Below are 13154 nucleotides of genomic sequence, written 5' to 3' on the forward strand. Positions count from 1 at the left end.
TCTAAAGTAGGCATGAATATCAAAGGTTTCCAATAGCTCTAAGCATGCTGATCAAGAGACAGCATGTGACCCATTCCTGTCAACTCTGCCACTACCCAGTGCAGGGATTTTGGCCCAATGGCCTCCCCTTCCTCAGCTTTTAGCCTTCCCTCACCCACCAGGAACCCAAGGTTGGAGGCTATTCATGGATCCCAAGGCTTCCATAGGCTAGCTAGCTGGGTGCCAAAGGTTTCCTCTGTCCCCTCCCTCCCTTTCTATCCACCCCAGGGGCATTACCTGGAGTAGCTAGCTGCTTCTAGGGATAAACTGAGCAGGCAGGCCGGAGGACCCTGACCTGTTTTATATGGGCCCCAGGATGGGACAGCGGGCACAGAAGGCCCAGTGAGCTGGGCAAAGGTCACCTGCTGAACAGTTCAGACGACAGCCTGATGCAGGGAGGCCGTGCAGCCAGCTGCCAGAGGAATTGAGAAATCCCTCTGAGATTGCTTGTGCTATTCACCTCCAGCTACACAGCCAAGGGCTCAGCTATTGGCTTTTCTAGATGGGGCTGGTAAGATGGGGAAAGGCTCAGGGGACCAGCCTCAGGCCTAAGACATGTTTTAGCCCTTTATACTGACCTTCCAGAACCCCCAACCCCAACCACCTCCACCCCCCGCAAAGCCCATCAGACAATAGCCTGGAGCCAGTGACAAGCTTCTTCACTGAGGCCTCTTGAAAGTGTAGAATGGAATGGGGAATCTGGTGCAGCCATAGATGAGTAGTGGCAGAAGAGGGGTGGGAGGTGGCAGAGTGAAGGTCACATGGCCCCACTAGACCTCCACCTCAGGCAACCACCCACCACTGTGTTCCCAGCAGTCTCCTCTGCTGTGCCGGGGCAGGTGTTGGACAAAGATCAGGCTAAGCCCAAGGCCTTTGCCCCTCCCTCCTCCATGTGCCTGTCTTGCCCTCTGGACCCATTGATAGTATCCTGAGATGGGAACAGGGCTCATGGCTGGATGATATATGACCCCAACACAACCTATGGCTTGAGTACCTGGGAGCAGCAAGCATAGAAAGGCCATTCACAAAGAAGGTGAAGGAGGTACTGTGGGGCAGACAGCTTCCCAGAAGGGACTTAAAATTTCTTGAAACTAAGATGTCTCCTGAGCTAGTACTTAGAGCCACAGCCCAGACAAGCAGCACTAGAGGACATTGTCTTTTGGACACAAAGACTTTGGAGTTAAGAAATCCTAGGTTTAAATGATACCTTTGGGACTGAGGAAATAGGCCATCTGGGAAAAATGCTCATCTTGCAAGTGCAAAGACCTTAATAGCACAGGTGCGGTAGTATCCACTTGCAATCCCAGCGCTGGGGGCAGGGAGGTAGGTGGCAGACAGGTAGCCAGCTACCTGGAGCTGATGGCCAGCCAGCTTAGGCTCTTCAGTGGGTCCCAGATGGCAATGAGAGACCTGGTCTCATAAAGCAAGGTGAATAGCTCTTGAAGAATGCCTGAGACTGACATCTGGCTTCCTCAGGCATGCACATCATACATGTACACACACAAGTACACACACCAGTACACACATACACACACACACACACACACACACTGACTCACATGGTCTGCTCAGAAATGTATCACCTCTTGGAGCCTCTGTTTACCCTGTTAATGGGGACAGAATACTGATTTCCCAGTGTGGAGAGAGATATGGCAGCTGGCTCAGGAAATAAGGACTGACTCACAATCTACCTATCTCCTGCACACGGACAGCCCAGCCAGAGACAGGAAGAGGTACCTATGCAGAAATGGGGCTTTTAGCAGGCAGTGTCCTGTCTGTATGAAAGAGTGGCCTGAGGAAGGAGCCTGGCTTTGCCCTCTGAATTCTTAATCCTTATCTTTGCCTGAGACTTGAAACTCATCATCTATCAGAAATTCATTCTTTTGACTGTTTTCTGAGGTGGCTGGGATAGTGTTTACTTATGAGTCCAGTGCTCAGGAGACAGGTAGGGTGATCATGTGTTGGAATCAACCTGGACTACATACTCTGACCCTGTCTCAAAACAAAACAAAAAAAAATAGTTTGTTTTCTGTTAAAACATAAGTTGTCCAAATCCTGTGACGTTAACATTGCTAACTCCATTTTATGGCTAGATATCAAAGGCCCAGTCAGGTAGAGGCCTATTCAGTACATACCACCCAGCTTTGGAAAAGCTGGCTCCCAGCACCTGAGCTGGTCCTCAGCAGCCATCTCTACCTCAACTTCCTCTGAGAAAAGCCCTTGGTGACAGCTGGGAGGGAAGGAAGGTGAGGAGAGGTACCAGGATTGGGCACTGTGTGGTGGCAGGAGCTGTTCTGCCCTTCCTCATCTTGTTTCTTGCCCCAAGGCAAAGGGCACAATGGGAATCAGATCCCAACCTGGGGTGTGGTAGCTGGTCCTTGGCCCTGAGAATGCTGTGACAGGTTAACTGGGTCCTTTTCCACCAGTAGGGAGGGTCTGGGAAGCCTGCCAGTGTCCGTCTATAGAATATGGCCACTGAATCATGGAAAGTCAAAAGGTGCTGGCAGAAAGCCCGAGCCATGTGATACTGAGCTGCACGGAGAACTTAGGTGTGTGGACCCTACAGAGATGGCCTGCAGGATGCCTTGGGACCTGGGGCCTGGGAATTAACTCCTTCCAAAGTACTTGTGCCCTCTCAGCAATCTCAGGAGGCCTCTTGATGGCTTTCTGGGGAGAGGACTGTTCTTGACTTACAGACCCAGGCCCAGGGAAGAACCAGCAGTGGGTGGGTATCTTAGTTTCTTTTCCTGTTGCTATAATACAATATCCTGACAAACACATATTGAGGGATTACCCTGGGGAAGCCTTGGTGGCAGGAGTCCAAAGCAGTTGGTCACATCACATTTAAAATTAAAAGGCAAGAGCCATGAAATACTAGTTCTCAGCTCAGCCCAGCTCACCATCTCCATTCTGTATAGTCCAGCACCCTTCACACAATGACACCCCTCCACCCCACCCCCACCCAGGTGATTCAAGGGTCTGTCAGATTGACAGTTAAAATTAACCATTACAGTGGGGAAGAAGTCTTCAAAGCTTAGGCTGAGGATGACCCTCAAGAGTGGCTGCCATTCTCCTTCTGTTGGGTGCATGATAGTCCCAGGGCTCTGCTCTGATCCTGTATGGGCAGATATTAAGGGTGGCTATAGATGGTGTATAATTGTCAGCCTCACTAGCCATGAGCTCTGGATGAACACAAGCACGGAGACTGAGGATAGGACAGTGGTGTGAGTGCCAACACCGCTTGACCCTCTGTGTCCAATGTACACCAACTGTTGACGCTGGCTATAAGGCAGTCTCTTCACCAACAGCTGAGACACAGGGTTATCACTTTGCCCCAACTACCTATGCAGATTGCTTGCAGATGCATATGACACAGGCCCCAGTGTTGGAGAACTCAGTATGCTCATTTGTGGCATGCCAGGAGGCAGTACACCCTCCGTGCTGGGGCCGGTGCATTAATGTATGGGCACACATGTATGCACGCTGTCCCAGTCTCTTAGCTCAGAGCCAAGTTCTGTGTCCACGGACAACTTAGATATCTATGCATATCTGTCAATCAATCACTGGCAGCCACTCTTGAACAGGCTTAGGTAACATAGGTCTTCTCAGAGAGGGTACAAACGGGCAACTACCTCTGGACTTGTCCCACGCTTGTGGCACCTGGTACTCAGACTGCAGGTCCAGGAGGTGGAGCTGCAGCTGAGGTATCCCATGTGACTCATCCCCCATCAGTTCTGATCTTTGAGCCCAGCACAGGCTGGACCAGGCCTGATTTGGCAGAGCAAGATGGGGACCAATGAGTCAATGGTACAGAGAGATAAGCTTTTAGAGGCAAAACATGGCTAATATTAACGAGCACCTACTGTGTGCTAGATTATCTCACAGAATCTTCACAACTGAGACTCAGAGAGGTCATGAGACTCATCCAAGGCCACGCATTCCTTACTGGATAGAATTCAGACTCAAACCTAGAGAGTCAGACTGCAGAGCCTGAACTCAGAAAACACTGAGAGGCCAACAAGATGACTCAATGGGTAAAGTCACGAAGCCTGATGACATCAAGGTAATTCCCTGGAATCCACATGGTGGGAGGAGAGAATAGGCTTCCTCAAGTTGTCCTCTCTCCTCCACACCTGTGTTGTGATGCACGCATACCTACCTCACCAAATATTAGTAAAAAAATAAGTTAATTTTTAGAAAGTGGCACTCCTGGCTACTTGAGGACACCATATGGGGACCTCTGCAGAATAGAGGGGAATTAGCAGGTATTTAATCCCATGAGACAAGCCAATCTGGACACAGTTTTAAAAATGGATGGTGACTGGACAGTGGTGGTGCACGCCTTCATTCCAGTTCTTGGGAGGCAGAGGCAGGCAGATCTCTGTGAGTTCAAGGCTAGCCTAATCTACAAAGTGAGTTCCAGGACAGCCAGGGCCATATAAAAACAAACAAACAAACAAGCCCTGTCTTGAAAACTAAGACAAGAATACAACATGGTCTCTATCTATATAGTGTTGAATTCACAGTGAAAACCTGTTTCAAAAAAAAAATAAAAATAAAAATAAAAAAGGATGGCAACAGAGCAAATCAGACCTTGCACAATTGTGGTTTATTCTGATGGCTCCCATTTCACAAATACCTTGTGGATGGCAGCTAATAGGACAATATGATGGGCGTCATCATACAATCCCTGGTGTGGTCCACAGAGGCCCCACACCTTTTCTCTGGATGTCTTCTGCAATTGAATGCGTGGACACATTTGGAGTCTCAGTAGGAGATCAAAAACTCACTTTCCACAGCAGTGCCTGTCACCTTCTGTTGGAGAGAGGATGGCCATTCTGCATTGCTCGTGCCTGTGGTTGGGGACAGTGGGATAACAATCAAGCCTTAGCCAGTCTCAATCTCTCAGTGGTGCCTCTAGCCCACTCGGTGACCCTCTGAGGAAAAGGCTGGACCTCCCCCTGCCATTCTCTAGAGAGGGTCAAGTTCTCTCCTAGCTTTCTAGCTCTGATCCACGGGTAAAGTCCTCGTTACTATTTCAGCACTTTATGGGCTAAGCACCCTGCCCATTTAACAAGTACTGTATAATTTAATGTAACAAATTATACAAAGGAGAAACTGAGGCTTGGTACTTCAGATAACTAGACTGAGGCAACTCAGCTTGACAGTCAGGAGTCATAAAGCACACTTAGGATTAACCTCTTCAATCCTGGGTTCTGATCCTTCCCTGCCCAAGGGACGTCACAGACAACTAAATTTGCAGCTCACTGCTTCATGCAGCCCTGAATGGGCCTGGTGCCATGTCTGTAGCTGACATTCTGAGATAGAGTTTGGGTTGGTGACAGCTGTCAGAGATGGGGCTGTCTCACTGAGGTAGAAAGAGGAGACCTAGAGCTTATTCCTCCAGCCTGGCACAAACCCAGGGCTGCCAACAGAACTCTGGGGCCTTAGTCCTTCTCAGGGATTTCCCTTGACTCCCAGGCTGGTTCCTCCTGAAGCTCCCGGCTACCCATCCCAGCCTCCTGTACAGGGTGGGGCCAGACCAACAAGGCTGCTTCCCTCTGCTGCCTGTGTGCCGTCAGCTTCCACGTTGTCTTAGGGTCACCAAAGTCCAAGAGGCCTCCTAGGAGTGTGTCACCTTCCAACGTGGAGTCACTGGGGAGGAGGCGGGGAGAGAGGGCTGGAGGGGCTTTAAATGTGGGGCAGGCTCTGTCTGCAGTCAGTTCTACGGTGACCCAGGTGAACTGTTTCTTCTCACCCCAGGAAGCATCCCGTGCAGCAGAGACTGTCGCAGCCCAGTGAGGAGCCCAGGATGTTCCTGAAGGCTGTGGTGGTGACCCTGGCCCTGGTGGCTATCACCGGTAAGTAGACACAGCTCTCCAGCTGTTGCTGCATATGAAAGGCAGCATGGAAAGCTGGCTCTAGAACTAGTGGGCATCTCAGGATGGCCTTGGGTTTGCCTTTGTTGGCACCTGTGCTCCCTGAGCTATCCCAGAGATGGAGAAATGGGTTGCACTATCCCAACTCCAGCATCATCAGGCTCAGAGCTGAGGCTGAGGGGCCGGGAGAGAGGTGCATGTTCACGACTTGTTTGCTGTTCTCTGCCCAGGCACCCGGGCTGAGGTCGATGCGGACCAGGTTTCCACTGTGATGTGGCAATTATTCACTCAGCTAAGCGACAATGCCAAGGAGGCTATGGAACAAGTCCAGAAGTCAGACATTACCCAGCAGCTCAAGTAAGTGGGCTCTGTCTGCAGAGCTAGGCTTTCCTGAAGGCCAAAGCTGACTTTAGAGATGGGACACCAGCACTTGGGATCCTTCCTTCCTCAGTAGGGGAGTCTGGCTTCTTTGGACCTAGACCCTTCCTATAAACAGGGAAGTTGGACCCAGGGATCCATCCCTATACTCCCTCCCTATTTTCGTGTAGAGTTTGGTAAATAGCCAAATCCCATTACAAGTTTGTGGTAGAAAGAGAAAGAAGACATGTCCCATGAGGTGGGGTTTCCAGAAAGACAGGTGCCTGTGCAATCAGAGGAAGGGATGTTGAGATGTCTGGGGATCCTCCGAGCACATGCAAGAACCTCAGACCCTGCGCCACTGAAAGACATACGGTTGCACAACGTGACCCTGAGCTTGGGGAGGGGAGAGAGCTAAAGTCCAGTCCCATTCTTTAGCCACAAGGAAAAGAGTCACATGATGGGTAGATAAGGATGCTGAGGCTCAGCAGGAACCTTGCAGATAAAAACCCAAAGTAACACAAATCCTAGTAGATTTCCTGAAAGCATGACCCTCCCCAGAGAGGGCCACAGGGACAAGATGGAGGTCTCGGTTCCCATGGAGACACTCCTGGCCTAGGCAGGTTCATAAAGCTGAGTGTGCTACAAGCGTCTCTAATGCCGAGTGTAATGGCGATTCTCCCCACCCTTTCCCCAAAGCACCCTCTTCCAGGACAAACTTGGGGGCATGAATACATATGCAGAAGACCTGCAGAAGAAGCTGCTGCCCTTTGCCATAGAAATGAACGAGCGCCTGACCAAGGATGCAGTAAGGGTAAAGGAAGAGATCCAAAAGGAGCTAGAGGACCTACGCGCCCGCATGATGCCCCACGCCAACACAGTGAGCCAGACAATCGGGGACAACATGCAGAAGTTGCAGCAGCACCTGAAACCCTATGCTGAGGGGCTGCAAACCAAGGTCAACACACAGGCCCAGGAACTGAAGCGCCAGCTGACGCCCTACATGCAGCGCATGCAGACCACCGTACAGGAGAACATGGACAACCTGCAGGCCTCAATGATGCCCTATGCCAACGAGTTCAAGGACAAGTTTAACCAGAATGTGGAAGAGCTCAAGGGGCGCCTGACCCCCCGTGCCAGCGAGCTGAAGGCCACAATCGACCAGAACCTGGAAGATCTGCGCAGAAGCCTGGCCCCCCTCGCGGAAGGTGTGCAGGAGAAACTCAACCACCAGCTGGAGGGGCTGGCCTTCCAGATGAAGAAGAACGCCGAGGAGCTTCAGACCAAGGTCTCTGCCAACGTCGACCAGCTGCAGAAGAAACTGGCACCGCTGGTGGAAGACGTGCACAGCAAGCTGAGGGGCAACACCGAGGGACTGCAGAAGTCTCTGGAAGACCTGAACAGCCAGCTGGACCAGCAGGTGGAGGAGTTCCGACGCACCGTGGAGCCCTTGGGGGAGATGTTCAACAAGGCTCTGGTGCAGCAGATGGAACAGTTCAGGCAGCAGCTGGGCTCCAATTCGGGGGACGTGCAAGGCCACTTGAGCTTCCTGGAGAAGAGCCTGAGGGAAAAAGTCAGCTCCTTTATGGGCACCCTGGGGAAGAAGGAGAGCCCAGACCAGCCCCTGGCCCTCCCCCTCCCCGAGCAAGTCCAGGAGCAGGTGCAGCCCAACCCCCCCAACCCCGTGGAGAGCTGAGCTGTCCCTGGTGCCCTCAGCCCATCAGAGCAGCAGACACCTGCCCTGCCCCACCACCTGTCTGTCAATCTGTCCCTAAGCAGTCCTTGTACATGCTTGAGGACACATGTCCTGCAGAAAATGATGCCTCATCTCGCTACTCAATAAAGCTACTGAGAAATTAGCCTCGTCGGGTTGCCATGTGATTCCTTGGGGGCTGGCCTGGGGGCGGGGAGGAGAACAATGATTGGCAAAGCTAAGCAGCATCTGGTAGAGATTGGGTGACATCGGGAGGCAATGAACCTGCTGGAGGCTCAGGGGTTGGTGTGACTAACAGAATAGACTGTTACTCTATCAGAAAACAAAACACACGCCCCACTTACAGCCATTTAGCCACCAAGCAGTTAACAAACACCCTCAAGTTTCTAGTCAAGGTCGAGCACCATACAAGTCAAAACAGCTTTTGTGGCATTGTGTGCCCGGAGACTGGGTTTCATGTTAACAGGGATAGCTGGAGGGCAGTAAGACAGCCCCTGCCTTTGAAGAGTTCACCTCATAGCAACTCCCTTCTTGTACGTGCTTGTGTCTTTGAACTTATTTATATAAAAGTAGGCCACCCTACTCTATCTCATTGCAGAGTGTTCATGCTTGCTTGGGAAATTTCTCCGCCTATTAGCTAAACCTGTTGATGCCAGAGCTGTGTAACAGACACCACAGGATGTAAGCGAGTCTGGGACAGGCACTGGAAGACTCTCCAGATGGATGGCCTGCCTATCTGTTACAGAGCTTTGCAGCTGCTGGCCAGAGATGGAGAGCTCAGAGGAGCACAGCCAGCCATAGACAGCTGCAGTCTATGGAATGGATTCTCCCCTGCCCTTGGAGACCCAAGGAAGGAGTCTTAGAGTAGAGCTAGTCCAGGGCTTCCTCCCAAAGTATTTCACATACTAGCTGTAGCCTCTGACTCAGGTCTGCAAGTCACACCTCTCCTCCGAAGAATGGGGAAAGTCCCCCTGGGATGTTCTGGAATGTGCTGGGACATGCTGTGGGTAGCCCTAGCTGCCCTGAACTCTTCTTTCCCTCCCTCCCTCCCTCCTTCCCTCCTTCCCTCCCTTTCCTCCCTTCCTCCTTCCCTCTCCTCCTCCCTCCCTAGGCTTCTTCAGTGTGTCATAAACCCAGGCCTGGGTTTGAATCCTGGCTTCCCAGGTGCCTGCTGGGTGATTTGGGGGCAGATAACAAAATCTTTTTTTGGAAAGGAGAAATGAGGATGCTTGGGCCAGAGTTGTTCAGAAAGTCTGAAGGTGCATGGGGCCCAGCAGTTAATACAACCTCACATGCAATGTAAACACTCAGCAAAGTGGTGTGTGCTGTGTTGCAGTGTAGAGGACATCCAGGGAATGCTCTCTTCTCCTGCTCACCTCCCAGCATCCAGATCCAGGCCACCAAACCCAGGCACAGGCAGACCCTTCAAGTTTCCCAGGTCCCTGCTAACCTGATACTCAGGTCAAACTGTCACAGCTGCTTTCACCTATGACCATTAGTGGAGAAGACACAAGTGAGCACATTTAGCCAAGATAACTGGCACCAGGAAGCTTGCTGACCTGTATGAGAGGCTTTCTCAAAGCACCAAGACACTAAAAGGAACCAGAACAAATGAGTTTCAGTTATTCCCATGTGCTTTAGAAACCTCGGGTATTAGATTAGATATAATAACTTAAAAATATAAATCGAATTTTGGATAGCTAGATTAGAATACATTAATATATTTTTCCCATAGTTTTTAGAAATTTTCAACAAAATATAATCCATCTTAGAAAAAAATAAGAGAGCTGAGCAGTGGTGCATGTCTGTAATCCCAGTAGAGGTAGGTGGATCTCTATGAGGTCAAGGCCGGCCTGGTCTACAGGGCAAGTTCCAGGACAGCCAGGGCTACATAGAGGAAACCCTGTCTCAAAAAGCAAATAAAGAAAAACAACAACAAAATAGGATTGAAATTCTTACTTATGACTGGGGCCCCATGGAGAGTCCTCCTTCCTTCAAAATGCCAGACTTAGCTAGACAGCGCCATCTATGAGCCAGGAGGTGGCCCTCACCAGACACCTGATTGCAGGAACCTGTATTTTGGAGTACCCAATTTCTAGGACTATGGGAGATAAATGGGTGGGTTTAAGGAAAAAAATTGAAAACTGCCTTTATTTGCTTATTATTATTGTGAAACTTGTGTTCTTATGTGCCTTCTTATCTATGGTGTTTTGTTAGATCAGGCTGAATGGGTGTCCTACAACAGCTACCCAATTTCTTAATGTTCCTCTCTGTGGCTGGGGAATTCCCTTCGAGGAAGCTTTTGTTTTTGGTTTTTTGAAACAGAGTCTTATGTATCCCAGGCTGGTTGCAAATGTGATATGTAGTCAAACATGACCTTGAATGACCAGCTCCTTCTGGCTTCATGTGCCAAGTGCTAGAATTGCAAGTATGCACCAATACCACTGACTCTCTGGTTAGTTTTATTAATTAATTAATTTATTTATTTATTTATTTATTTATTGTGTGTGTGTGTGTGAGAGAGAGAGAGAGAAAGAGAGAGAGAGAGAGAGAGAGAGAGAGAGAGAGAGAGAGAGAGAGAGAATATGAGAGTCTTCTGTAGCCCAGGCAGGCCTTGAGCTTACCATATAGCTGATAATGACTCAGACTTTCTGATCTGCCTGTCCACACCTTCCAAATCCTGGGATTACAGATTTGAGCCATCCAGTGCTGGACACTGAAGTCAGAGCCCTGTGTATTCCAGGCAATCACTCAGCCAACTGAGCCACACTCCCAGCCCTATTATTACATTTTGAAATCGTGTAATGGTATGGCTACGCAGTCCAGGTTAGCCTTGAATTCCTGACACTCAGCCCTAAAGACTGGGATTAGAAGAATATATCACAATACTCAAATTAAATATTTTTTTGCTTTTTATGAAAGGGTTTTTCTGTGTTTTCTTGGAGCCTGTCCTGGAACTCAATCTGTAGACCAGGCTGGCCTCGAACTCACAGAGATCTGCCTGCCTCTGCCTCCCAACTGCTGGGACAAAAGCCACCACCGCCTGGCTCAAGTTAAGTTTCTATTTATGAAAATATATCCCAAAGATTTTAAGCTAAAAATATGTTGACAGTTATCAACTACACAACTCTATTGCTGCAGTTTGGATTAGAGATGTTCCTCAAACGACCATCTAGTGAGATTTGACTACTAGGCCATGACACTATTGGGGGTGGTGGAGTCTTTAGGGGCTGGGACTTAGGCGGAGAGTCACTGGAGGTCTTGAAAGGGACGTAAGTACCTGGCCCCTTCTGCTCTCCTTCTTTGCTTCCCTGCCAACACAAGGTAAGCAACTTCCTTCAAATACACACTCTCATTAAGATGCACCACCCCACCACAGGGCCAGAAGCAGCAGGCTAACTGGTGTGGGAACCTCTGAGACCCTTAACCAGAATGAATCTGTTTTTTTTTTTTTTTTTTCCTTGCTAGGCTTATTTCTCTTGGGTGTTTGTACTGGTGACGGGAAGCTGACGAACACTGTGTGTATTTGTATGTGACAGTCCAATGCAGTGAAGAGTCTCTTGGGACAGCTGGACCTTGGCATCCATCAGTCAGAGGGCACTGTTAAATAGTGCATGCTGGGCGCTGAACAGGAGACCCTGGAAAATGGCAGGAAAGAGATTTGAAATAACTGTTTCCTGAATTCCCTGGGAGAGTAGAGGGAAGGGGTTGAAGGAGGGAAAATGGATTAAAAGAGAAAGCTAACCACCCTTCCATGATGGCCAGTAAGAAATGTCCAGAAGCAAGGGCTGTGGAACTATCTTATGGTGATAAAACTAATGCTCATTAGTCACTAATGTGAGGTGCTTTTGAAAGACAATTATCTATACTAAATGGAGTATAGTATATACTAAATGTATTATGTAATTTTTTTTATTTTGGTTTTTTGAGACAGGGTTTCTCTGTGTAGCTTTGGAGCCTATCCTGGCACTCGCTCTGGAGACTAGGCTGGCCTCGAACTCACAGAGATCTGCCTGCCTCTGCCTCCTGAGTGCTGGGTTTAAAGGTGTGTGCCACCAACGCCCTGGCTGTATTATGTAATTCTTATAACAGACTGTGACGTCAATGATGAAGACAGGAGGCAAAGGCAGTTAGTTCCACAAGGGGTAGAATTGATATTTGAACATGGGATATCCAGCTTGGCAATTTTTATGTTAGCTTCTGAGCTGTGATAGCAGGGATGCTCCTGCACAAGGGGAAGGCTTGGGCTCTGCCTTGTCATGTTCCACATCCAGGATCAGGCTTCCATAGGAGAAAGGAGTCCAGAGAACAAAGGAGACAGTCCCAGGCCTCCTGTGAAGATGGAGGGGTTCCCATTTTTATTTTATAAATTTCTAGAACATTGGAATTTTAAAAAAATTATTTTTTTGCTAGGTGGTGGTGGTGGTGCACATCTTTAATCCAGCACTTGGGAGGCAGAGGCAGGAAGATCTCTGTGAGTTTGAAGCCCGCCTGGTCTACAGAGCAAGTTCTAGGACATCCAAGACTGTTACACAGGCAAATCCTGTTTTAAAAAGCAAAAAAAAAAAAAGAGAGAGAGAGAGAGAGAGAGAGAGAGATTTATTTTTATTTTCTGTGCATGAGTGTTTTGCCTGCATGTATGTTGGTGCACCACCTGCATGCCTGGTGCCTTCTGAGGCCAGAAGAGGGCACCAGATTTCCTCGAACTAAAGTTACAGACAGTTGTGAGTCACCATATAGGTGCTGGAAGCAAGTCCAGGTCTTCTGCAAAACAGAAAATGCTGGTAACCATTGAGACATCTCTCCAGTCCAAGCTTTGGGATCTAAAAGTAAAATTTTGTACTGCTTTCTTGTTTTTTTTTCTTTTGGTTTTTGAGACAGGGTCTTTCTACATAGTCCTGGCTGTTGTGGAACTCACTATATAGACCAGGCTGACCTGGAACTCACAGAGCTCCATTTCCGGTGTGCCTGGCCTTGTACTGCTTTTTAATTGGGGGAAATATTTAACATGGCATTTGCTGTTTTAATTATTTTAAGCAGTTCTATTCAGAGACATTATTGTATTTCCAGTGCTATGTGAATGCCAGCATCTCTTTCCATGAGTCTTCTAGTTACCCTGTGGTACAGAACTATCTTCCATGCCAAACTCCACCATCTTCAGGAAT

The 13154-nt window shown here is 49.0% G+C and overlaps 1 protein-coding gene across 1 annotated transcript; it reads left to right on the forward strand.

Annotated features, from left to right (window-relative positions):
* The first annotated feature begins 355 nt into the window (after window positions 1–355).
* Apoa4 (apolipoprotein A4) lies at window positions 356–7971 on the forward strand. Its single transcript, XM_035444214.1, has 4 exons — window positions 356–381; window positions 5803–5900; window positions 6110–6275; window positions 6975–7971. The coding sequence occupies exons 1-4, from the start codon at window positions 356–358 to the stop codon at window positions 7969–7971; spliced, it is 1287 nt and encodes a 428-aa protein (XP_035300105.1).
* The last annotated feature ends 5183 nt before the right edge of the window (window positions 7972–13154 follow it).

Source organism: Cricetulus griseus, chromosome 4, assembly GCF_003668045.3.
Source record: "Cricetulus griseus strain 17A/GY chromosome 4, alternate assembly CriGri-PICRH-1.0, whole genome shotgun sequence".
Taxonomy (NCBI): Eukaryota; Metazoa; Chordata; class Mammalia; order Rodentia; family Cricetidae; genus Cricetulus; species Cricetulus griseus.